At 51.1% G+C, this 18,223-nt stretch overlaps 1 protein-coding gene across 3 annotated transcripts in view; it reads left to right on the top strand.

The window, feature by feature from the left end:
• exp (expansion) overlaps positions 1-18,223 on the top strand; it is a 302,399-nt gene that overhangs the window by 238,080 nt on the left and 46,096 nt on the right. For all 3 annotated transcript variants that reach the window (XM_089561691.1, XM_089561675.1, XM_089561684.1), the window contains exons 3-4: positions 8,281-8,438; positions 17,937-18,009. In XM_089561691.1, the coding sequence (XP_089417817.1) occupies positions 8,281-8,438; positions 17,937-18,009 (231 nt within the window). The remainder of the gene's footprint in view (positions 1-8,280; positions 8,439-17,936; positions 18,010-18,223) is intronic.

Here is an 18,223-nt window from a genome sequence, read left to right as displayed (position 1 = left end):
AATATAAGATTGCAGTAGGTACACCCTCTTGCTGATATATGTCGGCAGATGAAAGGTCACTGTCCCAGTTTCGACGTTTTGGATGATCTCGGTCTTAACCACGGGTGATTCGGGCCGTTTTGTAAGGGCTCACGTTAAGACAGAGCGACAGCCTACATCAGAGATTTCCATTCATTCCGCGATCCATCACGACCACTTCGGCAGCAGGCTTTCCTTCTCCGTAATGCAGTCGCATCACTAACCAAGGAAGGGTCTCGGGAGATTCGGACCGGCATACTGGATACAACCATTTCTGCCTGCTCCATATGCAGTGCACTCGGCGAAAGCGGGTGCCGCGCACGTATAAAAAAGCGCGCGATTATTTATGTGCGCCGTAACGGGAAAGACCCGCCGCTCGCAGCGGCGCGTAAGACACGGCGCATCTTCCGCAAACAGCGCGCCCCGTGCACGATGCATCTTCGATGCAGAAGCGAGCAACATCGCGGCGCGGGGGGAGCTGTAACGAACGCGTTCCCATTTATACACGAGCCGCTTCGTTTCGTGGTCACGAGGCCGTTCAGGTGGAGCTGCCGAAGCGCGTGATGAATTTCTCTCGCGGCCCCGCATCGCGCAAATGCTTGCTTCCCTGTGTACTGAAAAAAACAACAAGAAGAAAACGGGGTTGCCAAATGAAGCGAGCCGCTCGCTTCATTATTTTTCGGCCTGCTATTTTATGCTATACATCTCGTACTGGGCAGTTCGTCGGGGCCAAATATATCTATCCCGTTTTGAGATTGTTTTAATCTCATTTCCTTTGGTCACTTTTTTTTTAGCTTGCTTCAGTTTGTGCGGAGCTAGCAGGAAACTGATACGGTCCTCTCAACTGCCTCGTACCGCTTGTCGGAAACTTCTCAAGGCGAAAGCTGACAGCTGAGGACGCACGCACATAGGACTTGCTGAGCTTCTTCGTCTTATTTAGTTCCTTGCGCTCTCTCTTTTCGCTCTCTCTGTATCTCTCGTTACGCTGCGCCAGAGAGAAACAGAAAGAAGCGAACTGGAAAGATAGCTCCAGTTTTTGGCAAATTTCTTGAGTTTTCGTCGTCTAGGATGTCGCGATGTTATTGCAATAAGTTCGTTGTGGACCGACTTGAGCGCTGAAGAAGTTCGTGAACACTCCTACTGATATATCACCTGTGAGTCACCGAGAAGCTACGCGCTCGAAGTCGAGGTGATGCGTTTTGCAAATGCTCGGCCCCATCTGATTTGCACGCAGGCAGTCAGTGTACCTGTTGCCTTAGTCCGTCATGAAAAGTAATGAGTATTGTTTCGCGCTGTGGAAAGATCTTAAGTCATGCAATTTACGACTTGTATTCCAGCGAATCCTAAGAAGCACACTACAAGCAGTGTAGTAGCAACCATTCCCCCCTTCTCAAGCTTATCGGTATCCTGTTCGCACAGGGACGAAACGAGAGGCCATCATTGCACTGTGAGAGCCACCATGCAACGGGAGTCAGGACAGCACAGTTACTGTTTTTGTACTTCTTGTACGTCTTAGCAACGGCCAGATCTTAAAACGCTTCCGGAACGCTTTCTATAAGTTTCGATTTCATGGTACTATAGCGTCAATCGTCCGGGTTAAAATCAGGTGATTTGTAAAAAAAAAAAAAAAGATCAATGGAGCCACATTAGAACTCCATACTTTAGGTCTACGTAACAGCGGTAGATTATCAAGAAGCGCCGCATAATAAGAGGCGTTGCAGCGACACGTGCGAGTGCTGTCGCTCTATAGAGGCAGCATATTAACTCTGCGTTGTTGCGGAATCGTCATTATGCGCAAATCACTTTAAAAAAGCGTTGCCCAATCGGTCGTTGGCATCAGGCGGCTTTTTTCGTGCCTTCTTCGTTTTGCTTAAGTCAAAATGCTCTCTGCATAAGCAGGTTTAAAATAATCAAAAGAAACAACAAGAAACAGAAATCATGCCCTCCTACTGTTGGTTACATGAACTCCACGGAGGCTGTCTACGCCTTCCACCACCGTCCGCCGCAAATTGCCGCGCAGTCGCACCCGCCTAAGAAACCCCACCGCAGTAGACGACGCCCATGCTACCTGCTGCACCTCGGGCGAATCTCCCACGCCTCGTCGACGTTTCTCTCCAGCTCTCCTTTCGCCGCCTCTGCGCCGCGTTTCGTTTCACCGACTCACGCATGAGTTGCGTCGTTGCTCGCATAGCTGCGAAATACGCATAAGCCGCTTACAGCTCACGCACCACTGCCCTACTCACCGAGTTTTCATACGTGTATTCCTATTATGTTCCTCCCCAGGCGGCGCACAATTCATTCAAGTCATCGCCACGCTTGAGGGCATCGAAAGCGTTGCGCCCCACGGTGGTCGAAAATCGAACCACGCAGACAGAATGCGAGAGTAAAATGAAGAGAGGGAGTGAGAGAGGGCGTAAAAGAGTGAGAAAGAGAGTAGAGCGAGCTCCAAAAACGCAGTTCAGAGGCCCCGTCCGCCGTCAATACAGGTTTTTATCACGAACGCGGCGGCGGCGGCCGGACAAGGACGTTTCGGCTCGGACCACCGCTCTCCTTCCAGTAAGCAGAGGAATAAAGCAAGGATAAATGCGTGTACACAAGGCCGTTGCGCTGCAGTGTGGGGCGGCCGGGAGACGAAAGTATAATGAGGCGGCAATGACGAAACCGAGAGCCAGTGTTTAAGCGGGGGAATGCTAATTGAATAAACTGTGCTATTATTTTTTTTCCCGCACTGGCTTCATGCCGTTGAATTTTTCTTGAGCGCATAATTTTCCCACTCATTTTTTTTTATCCGGCATCTTAATTACGCGAGGGCGAGGCAAGTACAGGCTGCGACAAAAAGACAATAACTGCCATAATGACAAATGCGTGCGCGGAAGGGTGCAGTCAAGGATATTTCAAACCGCCATAAGAGAGATGACGACGCCCGGCTCACGCTTTCTGATGGCATGTTGCGGCACGCCTGGTTCACACGGTTTATTTTTATTTTTATGGTTTCACTGGATTAATCGTTGCAAGCTCTGGCCTTGTTTTTTGTTTAAAGTTATTCAAATTGGGCAACTTCCAATTGCGAATGCTTAGGGCCCGGAACCATGATATTTTCTCTAGGTGATGCTTTTATTGCGATCGCTACTGAGAGGCCGTCCGCCTTGGAGATCGATGTCTGTTGAGCATAAGTTAATAAGTTTCACTCCAAAGGCTGGTAACGCTCGAGCAGCCACGCAAATTTCTAATAGCCTGAAACCCAGCACTACATTTGGCATCCTGAGCTAGCGATCCAGTCAGCTCTGGTGCGGAGCGTCTCTTTCTAGATTGCTACGCCATTTTCCTATCCTCTCAGGGGTTGTCAGATCAAAACGGCAGAAGTTTCAGCGGTAAGTATGAAATCGGAAGAAGCCGCACAGAGTTTCTCAAGGACGAAGGGTGCAGCAGCGGACGCGTTACGTTGATGCGTGGGTGTCATGCGCGCGAGAGAGGCAAATGACTGCAATGATCTGGCTGTCACATGTCAGGAGAGGTTAAACCTGTGGTTCTCCGCCATGGCTGTAGTCGTTTCAAGAGTTCGTTTTCAGCACCAGAGGGCGCTGTCTTCTTGTCCATCCGTCCATCCATCCATCTATCCAAGTAACATCTCACGCGTTACCTTTCCATAACCGCTCCATCCTGCATGCCGTACAGGCAGTGATACTGAGTAAATAAAGACAAGGTCATTGACCTTTGCTGGTTGCCGACGGGGTTCTGTCAAGAGGGCCTGTGCTTTTACTCCTCTTTGTTTTGTCGCCATTTCAACGATCCATTCTGTCCTCGTTTGCATGATGATGATGATGTCCTCAGGCTTAATGGCACATGCATGCGTTTTCAATGCGCGCACAGCGCGTGACATATGGCAGGAAAGCCTTTCATTCTTCGACTTTCTTGTTTCCGTTGCCGCCTTCACAAAAGCCCCTGCCATTTGTGCTCTCAACCTCCACTATGAAGACAGCCTGCCGACTTCAGATATGAAACGAGTCCTCTCTCTCGGACCTGGAAACCAGTGCGACAAACAGCCGCTCTGACCCGCTGCCAGTTAGCCGCATACGCACACAGGGGCTTCTGACGGTGTTGCCAAACACGTCTCGCCCGTCCGCCACTCGACGCCGGACCCCCCTCCCCCCTCCCGCGACGGTCAGGTGCCGGCAGTGCTGGAGCCGAAGGCGTCGCGCACTGCCTCGCGCCGGTCTCCTGCGACGCTGGTCCCAATCGGGGCCAAGGCGGGCTGCAAACGTGCCAAGCACGGTGTGTACGCACTCGCCACACTTCACATCGCGCTGCCCAGAAAGCCCGTTGAAAAGAAACGACACAAAGATGAAAGAAGAAGGCAACAGAGACAGCCCGCCCTCGGCCAAACACAGCCGACACTGGAGAAGCCGGAAAGAACAAAATGACCGGCCGCGCTGCCTCGGGAGCAATGCCGCGCGCGGGCTGCCAGTTCTGCCGCGTTCCCGCGCTCCTCGACGTTCGTGCGTGCGTATGCGTGCGTTTAGCTACGGGTACACTATATTACTGCGCCTGCGGGACCTGCACCGTGTCTCTCTCCAGCGGGCGACATTTCACGAAAGCTTGCTCGTGGACTATTGAGGGCTTATTAACCTTGGGCGCTGTTCTGGCCGGAGGGGAAAAAAAAAGAAAGCAAACGTCTGGCCGCTAACGGCGACCGAGAGAGGTATGCCGGTATACCGTGCGCAGGCAGCATTATCGATGCTGGCCGATGGCTGCGCGCGCACTGCGCGAGCAATTAGCGAGGCAGAAATCCATTCGAGTCTCGCCGGGTGTCCGTGCCGCCGAGAGGACGCGGACTTTGCGAAGCTTTAGCGACGCGAAGAAGGTCGTCTCGGTCTCCGGAGGCAAACGACGTCACAGAAGGTCGAACCGGGGAAGCCTGCGACGAGGCAGTGCATTTCAAAGCGTGAAGAGCTTGTAGTGCCTGTCACCGCAATTGGTTTTAGCGGAGGATTAGCGAGAATGTGCGAAAGATTCGGTCGACCGTCAAGTGATCGTAATACCCTGACCTGACTTTACCGACTTCGCTGCAATCGCCTTTTGCAGCAATAGACGTATGAGGACCTTCGCAAAAAAAAAAAAAATATATATCGAACCGGCATCGAACCCACGTCTTTCGGTGCAGCAGCCGAGCGCCTTAACCACTGAGCCACCGCAGCGGGAAAAATATCGAGCTCTTATCGCTATGGTACCACGCTACGGTGATTTGACAACCTTACGTTTAGGCTACCAGATTTACTACCTTTGCTTAATCTTAGCATTGAATTATTCTCCCGCTGCTCTGTGCAACGCACTTGCTTCTGAAAAAACTTTATTATTTCTGGCATAGGTGTCTCCTCCACGGCTGCAAACTTCATCTAACCTTTATTCATACCCGTGGGAAAGCTGCCGCGGTGGCTCAGTATGGTGCTCGCCTATTGACCGGAAAGACGCGAAAGACCGGAGGATCCCGGCCTCGGCGGTCGAATTTCGACGGAGGCAAACTGCTACAGGTCCGTGTACAGTGCAATATCAGTGCAGGATAAAGAACCCCAGATGGCCGAAATTATCCGGAACCCTCCACTATACGGCGTCCCTCGTAGCCAGAGTCGCACTGGGACGTCAAACCTCATAAACCATACCATCATTACCGTAGAAAGATGCTCACAGTTTTTTCATGAGATCTTGAAGCTCTTGAAGTAGCATGATGAAGTGCTTCCAGTATGAACTGTGTACGCAACGATATAGTAATTGTTTCCGTTATATTCCCACTTTGTTTTTAAAAATCCACTTCCTCTCCTACATGCAGAGAGCAGCTTTGCTTTCTTTGTTTGATCCTTGAATGAAGGCGGCCGCCGCAGTGGCTCAGTGGTAATGGTGCTCGGCTGTTGACCCGAAAGACACGGGTCCGATCCCGGCCGCGGCGGCTGAATTTCTTCGGAGGAGAAATTATAGAGGCCGGTGTGCTGTGCGATGTCAGTGCACGTGAAAGAACCCCAGGTGGTCGAAATTTCCGGAGCCCTCCACTACGGCGTCTCTCTTAGCCTGAGTCGCTTTGGGACGTTAAACCCCATAAACCAAACCAAACCTTGAATGAAGGCGTTATGAACACCGCAACCTTGCCTGCTCGTATTTCTTCCATCTGTTTCACACTACACATTATGCGCATGCGTCGGGTACTTCTGACGACCTATTGTGCGAAGGGCGCGTACACACCTTCTGGAGTCAGTGACCTTGAATACCGCGTAGGCGTCAGACTTCGTGGATCGGCAAAGGCCGTTATGCAAGCCGTTCTCTCCCGTAATACCTGTATGAACAGCGAATGAAGCGGGTGACGTTGAAAAAAAAAAAAGTACATCAGCAAGCAGCAAGAGCCTGCAACACATGGCAAGTGACGTGGACGAGAATGCTGATAATTGACCGGGCTTTCGCGGCTGTCACAAGTCCGCGGGAAGCACTTTGCGCGCACAGTATAGATCACGCAGTTCGCGTCTTCGTTTCAGCGGCAGAAAGATTTTATGGGAGCGCTACGCCTGGCGCGTACCAAGTCATCAACATGGACGTGGGAGCCCTCCCGCCATATTTATCCCCACGCGCCGACCGCCCCCTCCCCCTCCGCTCCTCCCCCGTAGTAAGAAAAACGAAAAGCAGTGTTAGTACCAGCCAAACGGGGCGTTCTTTATAAGCGAGCAGGGTAGAAGGATGAAAGGCAGGCAAGTGGCATGCGACGCTATGGAAGCTATGGGAGGGCAGGAGCCAGCTATAAGAAGAAATCGGTGCCCCGTACGCACAAGGCATGCGTCTAGTAGACATCAACAACAACCCGCAATTTGAGAGGACCCCTCAAAGGGGTCAAACGAGGAACCGTAGAGCAGAGCAGAGCAAGCTGTATATCGACCGCTAATGGAACGATGCTCGCGAGGTCTTCTGCGGGCCTCACGAAAGCGGCGGGCTTTGGCGAGGCCGACGGGTACGTCGGTTTATAGGCCTACGCATTCGTCTTCTCGAACTGCCTTTCTTCTTGGACCTCGCGTGGTGTACGCACCCTAGAAAGATGAGTCCGCAGAGGTTGTTCGCCGACATTGACTGCACAAAGCCAAATTGAGTAAAAAAGAAGAAACAGCTAGGGCGCTCCGGCTCCTGTCATTTACGATGGGTGCCGCTCAGGATAGAGCCCTCCCAACCGCTTCTCGCGTCGACCTTTGTGGGGCCGCTGCGGCAACTGTCGCCGGCGCGCCTTATTTCTCATTTTGCCTTATCTCTGTCTTCAGCGGGAGCCATGAAAAGTTCGAATAAAAATGCCGAAATCGCGAGGAGTGCAACAATGAAGCGCTTTCACTTCACGTCTGGCGCTGCAATTTAGCCGCACAATGGAACGGCTGTGCGACGGCTTCGCGATGTGCACCTTGATTTACGGGTTATTCAGTCGCGCTGTCTACTGAGGCTCTCCGCTGGCAGACACACCCCCACGGGGCCTGCACTGGAATAGAAAGCACTGCGAAGTTGAACGCGTTCGAGAGCGGACTGCTGGCGACGGGCGCACCAATGTTCCAGTGGCTTTGCCTGGTGCGTCTGTTTAACAATTCAGCCGCTGACCCCAGGCACGTGTCTTGAGTTGCTCCAGTTTTGCTGCATCGTTTGACTGCGTATTCTTGGAACGTGCTCCGCAGAGCACGACGGGCTGTGCACACCTTCTTGCACCATGCGTCTGGTGTTCCTCCGTTTCGTTCAACATGTGCCGTTAGGTTTCGGCCCTCAGCTTGAACAAGGTCGAGTGACAGTACTGTCTAGATTTTATAAGCCTATCCTTCACTACGCGCTACGAAATCCGCACTGCGAGGCGTAGTGCGCATTCGCTTGCGTGTCTGCCACCTCATTTCGGATTATTCAGTTTGTATTTTTCGCTCTTCATTAAACATGTCTGCCAAGCCCACGTCAGTTCGGTAATGGCACTATTCAGCCCTTCGGATCGTTTATAGACCATACAGCATAAGCGCTATGTAGACAATCATCGCTTACCATCTGTCGGCGGCGTATCATGCACAGTCGGAGATTGGGCTCGGGTCTTTGTTTTTCTTGTGTTTCTGTGGCTTATGTGTTGAGTGTTTTCGTTTGGTAAAATAACAACGCAAGGCCTGCTTCTTTGGCACGGCTATCTTGTTGTTGAGTGCTTAATGAGTTATATGACTCTCTTTCTCGCCGTATAACACACTCACTCTCTCTCTTTCATTCCCACGCGCTGTGCAGGACCACATCCAGGAGGTTCTCAACAAGTGGGGCCAGATCGACGACGAGATATGGGCCAAGATCATCTGCATGGAGCGCAACCGGCGCGTCGCCAAGGCGTACGCCCGCGCATCCGTGCTCACCATCAACGGCTCCAACGAGGGCTTCGACGGATACAGGTATGACATTTACGCGTTCTTCATAGCTGGCGACACCGCCCACAGCGTGACACCCTACGTGTCGCCATTGCTGCTCAGCTTTCCGCCCGCGTTTATCAAGTCTGTTTTCTACTTGCATCAACTGGTCAGTGCTGAGCCAGGAACGATAAGGTATTCAGTGTGCCTGTTTGCTGTTGAAGGCGCAAAGACAGTAAATTGTCTGGAGAAATAAGCTCTTCCCTTACTGAGGCTGCACTCTCTGGAAACAACACGCGAGAAGAAAAAGTAGAGTAGAGGTTAACATAACATAACATAACATAACATAACATAACATAACATAAGATAACATAACATAACATAACATAACATAACATAACATAACATAACATAACATAACATAACATAACATAACATAACATAACATAACATAACATAACATAACATAACGTAACATAACGTAACAAAACCTGCCGTATTTTGCAACGATTCTTCTGAAGGTTGTCTCTTTAGACGCTTCCTCTAGTAATACTTATGCGGCTAAGACATAAGGTCTTACAGTCTGGCGAGCAGTCGGCTCCGTTTCTGGTGTTAACGGCAACACCGACTAGTGACTGAGAGATGAAGTGATGATTCGTGAATGCAATCGCTACAGTGTACGGCTCCGAAATGTTTATCTCGCGAATGTTAACTGTCGCAGCTTGATCCTCTCTGCATGCCTTTCGACTGTTGACAGTCATACCGACTGCCATTGGGTTTCTCGATGGAGGAGAAATTCTATGGAAATTCTAGAGGCCCGTGTGCTGTGCAATGTCAGTGCACGTTAAAGAACCTCAGGTGGTCAAAATTTCCGAAGCCCTTCACTACAGGGTCCCTCACAGCCTGAGTTTGCTTTGGGACGTTAAAGCCCCTTAAACCATTAACCAAACCATAAGATTGGTACCAGAAAGAGGCAGTTGTACAAACGGAATCGTATGGCAGAACAACAGCGTCAGAGGAAAATCAAAGTGTCGTCTGTGGTGTCGGCTTATCTTTTAGTTTAGCAGCACGACATAGCAAAATGATATGAATACATTGATCGTGACGTCGCTGTTTACCACTCTAGAAGCAACGTCAGTTTTGGCAATTATTACTATTACACGCAAGGTTACACTGAACACAAGCTGTACCCTGCACTTTTTAATTAAATGTGTTACAGAAGATTTCGGCTACCTTAGAAAACCTGGCTACACCAAATCTATTTCCATTATCGGGAACTTATCGCAGATATGGCTGAAGACCGGGCATGTTGAGTTAAGTTCTGAGATGCTCGTGGCACGGGACCTGCGTTGTCTCACACTGAAAACGAGCGTCAGTTGAAGATTGACCCTGCATGTTAAACACAGGGCACGCACAGTAGTGCAATGCAATATGCATACATGACAGCGAAGGTGTTTCTCGCATATAAGGTGGGCGTTTTCACACGTCACAACACTAAATAGACAATTCACAATTTGTGTGCAGTGATTATGTAATCCCTGTCCATCGATTATATAAACGTCAACGTTGAATAGCACGTACAATTAACCATTAATTCTTCCAGCCGCAAACCTGATAGCCTGCATCTGTAAAAAGTTCGTTAGCACAGTTCTGGCCGACATGTTTCCAAAAATCGATTCACTAGTGAAGCAGTGAAGTATATTTATTATGGAAGGACGAAAGTCTTGCCGAAAGCTGTAGCTGTTTGGAAAAACGCTACTCCTCTCCTCACAGAGAATGTCAATCCAGGAAGGTCATAACTGAGCACGAAAATTGTGACACTCGCTTCCGCCGTATTTTTATTTTTTTTTGCGCGAGTGAGCCAGCTATACATGTAGCAACATCTTTACTAACGCAGCGCATAAGTTCGCTCGTCGAGCCCGACAATCAGTTGCCCTTTTGAACTGACGCAATAAGGTCAAAGAAACCTCTGAAGCTTTCATTTATTACTTATTCAAGTCTCGCGCGCCATTGCCCCAACTCGCCACGGGTCGGCAAGGACGACGCAGAAGCGTGATCTTCAATAGTTTGGCGTGAACTCGCTATTGCCGTGCGCGAATATAAATTACGTCCTCGAAATCGCCAGCACAGCTTGCACACGACCCCGCATCATTTTGCATACCATGGTCCTACCATTCCGAACGGTCCTCTCCAGGGGTCGATCACACTTATGTGGAACGCGCTCTATCCACCTTCAATAGATCGTTTGGAGCTGCGCAGCTATTGGGCAGGCGATGTTCCTCGTCACGCGTCTGCGCACATGCGCTGTTTGCTCTTCTGCGTGATTAACTGTGTTGCCCGTGTGTGCCGCCGTTTTCTGGGGAGCGAAGATTTATAGCCGCGGGTAGGTGTCTCATGGTATAAAGCTTGATAGACACTTCGTCATCGACCTACATCAGCTTGCGAGAGCGTAAGCTCGCCTGGGCGGGAAGCGGTGAGGACTGGGCAAATCAGGGCGCAGTTGAGGAGCCCAAATGAATCTGATGAACGCCCCTGTTGCTAGCCCGCGCCCACATCGTCCGCTTCTGGACGCTGTCTTGCGCTTGTAAGGAGCTCGTACACGTTAATTGCACGATTCTGTGATTATCGGCGATAGGACTATTGATCAAATGTCTATTGGAACGAGGGCATATATTCTTCGCATGCTGGAAAGGATACCTTTTGGTCGGCTTCTCGTTGTCGCGGGTCTGTTGGGTCTCCAAATGTACAGTCATTGTTAAAAGCAAAGAAGCCAAAAGTGTTTTCCTAAGCCGTGCAGTGAGGCTCTTGGTGACATGTATGGCAGTCCTAACTTTGGATACGTGAGGACGGTGAATACCCTCAAGACATGGTTTGGTTTTGGTTTATTGGGGTTTAACGTCCCGAAGCAACTCAAGCTATGAGGGACGCTCCGGAGAGGGCTCCGGAAATTTCGACCACCTGTGGTACTCACTGACATCGCTCGGTACACGAGCGTCTAGAATTTCGCCTTCATTGAAATTCAGCCGCCGCAGCCGGGATCGAACCCGCGTCTTTCGGGTCAGCAGCCGAGCGCTGTAGCCACTGAGCCACCGCGGCTGGTAACCTCAAGACATTAAGGAGTTTTGAAATAGGGGACTCTATCGATTGGGGGATAGGCGAACAGCGAAGCGACAGTGCGCATGCGCAAAACCACAGCCCGAGTGACGTTACTGTGCAGCGCACCGCTAATCTCCTGTCCCCTTACTGATAGGGCCACCGTGTTCTAAGACCGTATTGAGAGTTTTACCGTTTTTCTTTACGGGATTCACGAAGCGCCATGCGCGAACGAAAGTTGGCATGGGTGTTCTTACAGACAGGCGTTGCAAGCTGATACTGCCAGGTCGGCGACAGTACATTATTTCATATTGTTCGGAGCATGATTAAACTGCAAGCCTCCGACGCGTAGCGTCTTCCCTGGCTAAGCTAAGACTAAAATGCCACAAAGGAGCTGCCGTGCACTGGGCGCACTTAGTGCCTTTTGTTGCTGTATGTGACCAACATTCTCGTAACCTTGCGCATAAAGCGCAGTGGCATTTCACTGCTGACGTGAATGCTTAGATTCGCTTGCCGTCGCGTGATTCTCATGAAAATATGCAAACGCAGAAACAGACTGGGCAGCCCTTGCCGCTAAGGGCAGGAGCTGTAGGACCACTGACCGCGCGGAGTCGGTAGTTGAGTGAGCGTGCGCAGCACCGCCCCTAGAAGTCACCTTCGAAGGGGGCTGTCATACGCCGCCCGTCATAGTCGACACCGCCGTCGAAGACAACGCCGATAACTGACGATTCGTCTTTGGCAGTCGGCCCGCTTGCATCCTGTAATCATCCACACCTTGCATCTGCACACCTCTCGGCCCCCGTGCCTCTGCTGGCTAGCGCAGGATGTCTGCGCTCCTTTGCGTCTCACCACCACTGTCGCAGAGCGAAATCAATAGCCACGAATAGTTCGCACCCCGTGGCTACGCTACAGTGTACATCCGAGGCGCGCATTTGCGAAACATATTGTTATCTTGTCGCCGGTCGCGGCGTTGTACCTATTCGTTGGGGGTGCCTCTTATAACCTCGCCGTGATCTGCGCGTCGCCTGCCGAGAAGGGGTGAAAGTGAATGTCTCGGTCACTGCGGAATGTTCTTTTGCCCCCCCCCCCCCCCCCCTCGGAAAAAATCTCTCTCTCGCTTTGATTTCTCTATGAATTGCTTTTCTAGTTTTATTTCTTTTTGACTAACTTTGGCTATCGAGGTTGTCGTCGCATACCGAGTTACGCCACCTATTATTCCTGTTGCCTTTTGGAGAGTGGTGATGTTCTTGCTTTCTGCTATTTTCTTTTAGCTTTTATACGCGGGCGGATCCAAATCCAAGTCTTTCTTTCCCACAGGCTGTAGACAAACGTAAAAAAAATTGTCTGCGGAACAGCTCAGAGAGAGGGGAGTATTTTTGCTTGAAATGCGAGCTCTGTCCGCACATTGCTGCAAGGGAGCACCCACGACACAACCGTGCCCGCAGTTGCATTCTGAGCATCAGTTGCATTGATGTTCACAACTGAGATTGATTTTATCAGTGAAAACTATTCAAACGGCTTTAGTAATGTGGCCATATATCACACCTATAGTAATGCACGCTACATCAGCAAGTGAAACTAAAATAAAAAGTTATCTGTAGGTCCAGAGTTTCTCTAAGTTCAGAGTAACGATTTAAACATATATTTCCATACTTAAACACTTCTCCACTGATAAGATGTTCTGTTTCGTTTTCAAGTAATCTGTATTTGAAGCCAGGTAACACCCTCGGAGTCCAACACGGGTACATGTGCCCATCACTCTGCTTCAAGCTTTCAAACACAGCGCGGCCTGGGGGAACAAACATTCCGCTACAACGGTTTTGTTTCAATGCGTAGAATCGGCGTTCTTTCATGACGGCGCTTGAATGGAGGGGGGGGGGGGGGTATTATTTTTATCAACCGCTGAGCTCTCGCGGGCGGTCGTTAAGTTCATTGATCCCGGCACTAGCGATGAGATTCTCGGCTCGGTCGGTTTGCGCTTACAAATACGAGGAAGACGCAACAGTCCTCGCTTCTAACACTCTGGCAACCACCGAACGACTCCTCTACGTCAGTTATACCCCGCGAACCCTCACTGCTCGCCGCGGGGTATTCTACTCTCGCCCCCCTCGTACGGCGTTTCAGGGGGGTAAACCTTGAAATTTCCATTTACATCCGCCACTGACTGCGAACAGCGACTCGGAGGAGCCTCGCTTCAAAGGTGGGCTCGGGCGCCCGCCGCGCTGATTGCTCATTTGGACACCCCGCGCGTCTTGCTCGAGCCCGTAATACCCAACCCGCTGTTTCGGCAGGCCCTTTTATATTTCGTCATTACTGTGCCATCTCCACATTGCATGCCTCACACGAACTCTACCGCCGCCCCGCTGAGCCGGAGGGGGAGGCGATGCAGGGCCCGGTTGCCGCGTATCGAAGCCGCATCGCGCACGTCCCTCGGTGGACGTGCGTCCCTTCTTCTCCTCTCTCTGTGGTCCGACGCGCGAATTATTTAATAAGCGCCGTGCGGCCGCATGCAGACCGCGCGGCCGCACGCCGAGGTGCTTGACCGCCGGCAGAAGCTGCCGCCAACGCCGCGCTCTTCCACGGAGGGGCCAATCCAGCTCCGTCACTTTCACTTTTCTCCGGGGCTCCTGTCGGATGGCGCGCCAGCGGACCAGCCTGCAGCCCGCTTGGCCGCCGTTCCTCCGGTTTGGGGCGTGCTGTTGTGCTTGCTTCGGCGTTGCGGGCCTGTTGCATTACTTTCCACCTCCACCGCAGCGAGAACCACAAGCCGGGATGAGAGCGCGCTCGAGCCCGTTCACCCGTACGCCATCGTCACCTCCCTCTCGAATGTTCAGTCACTCTCTCTTCCCTGTTCATCCCTCCACGCTATTCATTTTCGCTTTTGTTTCTCTCGGCACTAGCTACTTCTGTGGCAGCGTGTTTTCTTCTTCTTTCTATGATTGACGCTTCCCTCCCGTACCGACGCCGGCTGGAACGGCTAGCAACGTGGCTCTCCGTCACTTTCACCTCCGCCATGCGATATAAGCCCTTGCATCTGCCGCGCACTCCGTTGCTTCATCTTGTTTATGTCGCCCTCGTAATTCCCGTGGCGATCTTTCGCTCTCTATATTCCCGTCGCTTTCCTCGCCGTTGCCCAGCGGCGTTCCTGCAGTGTCGTCGCCAGCGGCCAGTTCCTTCCCCCCGGACGCAGCCTCAGCTTCCTCTTCACGGCCTTCACTCTTAAGTAGATCATGTACGCCGCGTCAAGACGCGCGGGCCCGGCCCGCGCCATCTTCCATCGCGGCGCGCGTGTGGTCGTCGTGTGCATGCCTCAGTATACGTATATAGATGCATGCCAACTCTCCTACATCTCTCATGCATTCGCCAAGTCTAAGATGCATGCTCCTCTCGCAGAGTTCAGTGGTTACAGGGGTAGTGCCTGTGGCGCGCACGGCACGTAACACTAGGTGTCGTCGTCCCGTCAGATTGGCTTCTTGTTGCGGCGTCCACGTTACTTCTTGGACTAGCGCTTCCTCGACCCCCCCCCCCCCCCCCCCCCCAACCTTCCGAAAGATGCCTTGTTCATCCACGCTTCCGGAGAGGGTGTATAGCAGCCTTGCCTTTCGTAATCCGCTCTCTGCGCGATTATTTTTTACCAGGCCCTGAAAGCTGGCTCAAATCCGTGCTCCCGCCGAACAGCGCGCGATGTATGCGCGATTAGTCGCATGCTGTGCGCATCCAGGGATGGGCCGTGGCAGAGAGCAATGCACTCTGAGCGCTTTCGCTGCCGAGGCTCAGGATGAGTGACCGGAGTACCCAGCTCCGGCAGCTTAATTTCAAAAGCAAACAAAAAATGCGAATGTGCAGTAGAGCACTGCACGGGCCTCAATCTGAGGCCCCAGCGCGGCCCGGGCCCGAGACCTCAAGCCCGGGCCCGGCCCAGGCCCGCGGCTTCAAGCCCGGGCCCGGCCCGGGCCCGCTAAATTATCGCTCTAGCGAGCCCGGCCCGGCCCGGCCCGTGAATCTCGCAGTGAGGCCCAGCCCGAGCTTGACACGGCCCGTTTCAGAGTAACGCTTGAGGTGTACTGCTCACTCTGAGCAAGTAGACTGCTACTAGACCGATAAGGAACTGACCGACAAAGGTTCTGAAACCACAGTTTGGCTTGCAGAAAGTTGGTTCTTTTGAGCCCAGATGGAAGTGATTAAGAGTAGTGCTCGCCAGACCTGTCTTTTGGAGAGAGATCTCGTGTAGGTGGGCAAGGATAAACTCGGAAGTTCCGAGAGCTAAATAAAAAGGGCTGCATACACGCGTAGAAATATACTTTGCGTTCCCCCATGATTTTAATCAGTTATATTCTGCCACCCGCGAAGTAAAACTATTAAAGCTACCTAGCAAGCAGTACGATGACATTTTTTTAGTGAACACGATCTCACAGGTTGAGCTCATAGCCGAACTGGTCGCCTTCCAGCAGAAACGACAAGCTAAAAGGCTTGAGTATTTCACGGTGTGTGTTTTGAAAACTATAAGCGTTCTAAACTAATATGTTCTTCTCAAATGCATTTCTAATAGTGTATAGGTATGTTTTGGGATTACGAACAATCAATGGCCAATTAAGGCCGGTTCAATTTTACTCTTACTGCACCGCGGCATGGAAATACAAAAATAAATATGCCAATGAATAAAGCTTAGTTCTTTTCTCGGCGCGTACTATAACTCATAGCTCAAAGCCATAGCCATAACTCATAGCCAATTAAGGCCAATTGAATTTTACTCTTACTGCACCGCGGCATGGAAATAAGGAAATAAATAAGTCAATGAATAAAGCTTAGTTTCTTTCTCGGCGCGTACTATAACTCAAAGCTCACCGTGTGGCTGCTTCAATGCCGTATTTGTGTACTTCACTCTGCAATGCTGAATGAAAAGTCGGACACCAGCCATTTCTGTATGGACCCAAGCCCGGCTCGGGCCCACAGCTTTAAGCCCGAGCCCGGCCCGGGCCCGCAACTTCAGGCCCGGGCCCGGCCCAGGCCCGTCAAAACAAGTCATGTCCCGGCCCGACCCGGCCCGCGGGCCGGGCCGGGCCCGGGCTTTCGGGCTGGCCCGAGCCCGCGCAGTGCACTAATGTGCAGGCTATTAGTTCCAAGGAAGTCTCGTGCCAACTATCTCAAAGGGCTGAAATATTCTCTCTAACAATGGGCAGCTGCTGTACTTGCCTCATGGATGAGACCACGGACTCGTCCAGTCGAAGTTCCTGCTGCACGCTTGGAAGAGAAACCGCCATAGCTATACCATCGTCCTCATAGCACTAAAGCACTGCAAAACCCTCTTAATGCCAGCGTCAGTCTGGCGGCCTCAGTCTTCGCTGCAACTTAAAGCATAAGACGGTAGGCTTGGCTGCACAGTTGCGTGATAGAAACGAAACGCTTAATCCAGCGCGTTAGTCGACGATAAAGTTCTCCCCGCGTGAATGTCAGTTCCATTCGGTTCCAGTTTTATGCGTTTTATTTCAGTGGCACAGGTTAAATGTGAATATCATGCAGCACCTTGCAAAAATTTCGAGTTTGATTGATTGATTGACTGACTGATTGATTGATTAATTGATTGAGTGGTTGATTGAGTGATTGATTTTTGCATATTTATCACACTTGGATAATATATCTGGCCCGACTTGGCCTTTAGTTGGCCCGTTTTATCCTTTCTTTCGGCTTACCTATAAGACCGGATGACATCAATAGCACCAATAGTCATCATCATCATCATCATCATTCACTTAGTTACGGTCACTGCAGGACAAAGGCCTCTCCTCTGATTAGGACTCTGTCACTCAGTGTCGACACAACGCTGAAGTGTTGTAACACATCTTAAACTGATGTTTGGAAATTAGGAATACCTTACACCTTATACTACTCGAGATTTTACAAAATTACCTTGCATACTATTGGTTCCACGCTAGTTTATCGCTAACTGCTCAGATGAGCCGCCCTCACGCCGAACATTTCAAGAATTGTGATACAATCATGCGGCGTAAAGATTTCTCTTGTCGGGCGAGCCATCCTGGGTATGGAGTTCTCCACGGGTCACTGTAAGATCATTAAAAGTTTCCATCGCGAATCTGCCGCAGTTTGTGGAAGCGCTGCTTCGTTTCGAAGGAGAGCGACGAACATGTTTTAGACACAAGTGTCAAATCATGTCACGTGGATGAACAGCCTGGGTAACGTGGTCTTTGCGGACAAGCATTGCGTACCGACAGATGACTCGCGCTGGTTTCTTGTTCGATGAGAACGCAGCTAAAAACAGTAAAAACAGCTATACTGTCACGCTGCCACGCGACAGGCAACCACATTATATCTTCGGAGCGTTTCTTAGAGACCATTCGTAACGGAGTATTAATGGTAGAGCAGTTTGTGTGCACTCACTGGAGTCACAGCTTAAGGACGCTACGTGACTCGTTCCTTCGTTTGTTTCCACAGGATCGGCCTCTGCGGCTTCGACAACCCGATGCGGGACCCTAGGACCGAGGAAATCAAGAAACAAATCGGCCACGTAAGTCCGCAATCTTTCTCACTTCGCCCACTGTGATCCATGTGCGGGCTCTACGCATACAGAGTTATAATCTGCACCTTCAGTCGCCCTGGGCACATGTGACCGAGGTCGCGAAATATCTATGCAAGCTTTCACTCAATTCCTCAAGCTAGAGGTGATAATGCAGGGCTGAACAGGCCGCAATTAATAACCATTCTTTGCTTTTTTAAGTGTC

Source organism: Amblyomma mixtum, chromosome 1, assembly GCF_055824585.1.
Source record: "Amblyomma mixtum isolate Tamu chromosome 1, ASM5582458v1, whole genome shotgun sequence".
Classification (NCBI taxonomy): Eukaryota; Metazoa; Arthropoda; class Arachnida; order Ixodida; family Ixodidae; genus Amblyomma; species Amblyomma mixtum.
Note: the sequence above shows the minus strand (reverse complement) of the source record. Positions and strands in the feature narration are given on the sequence as shown.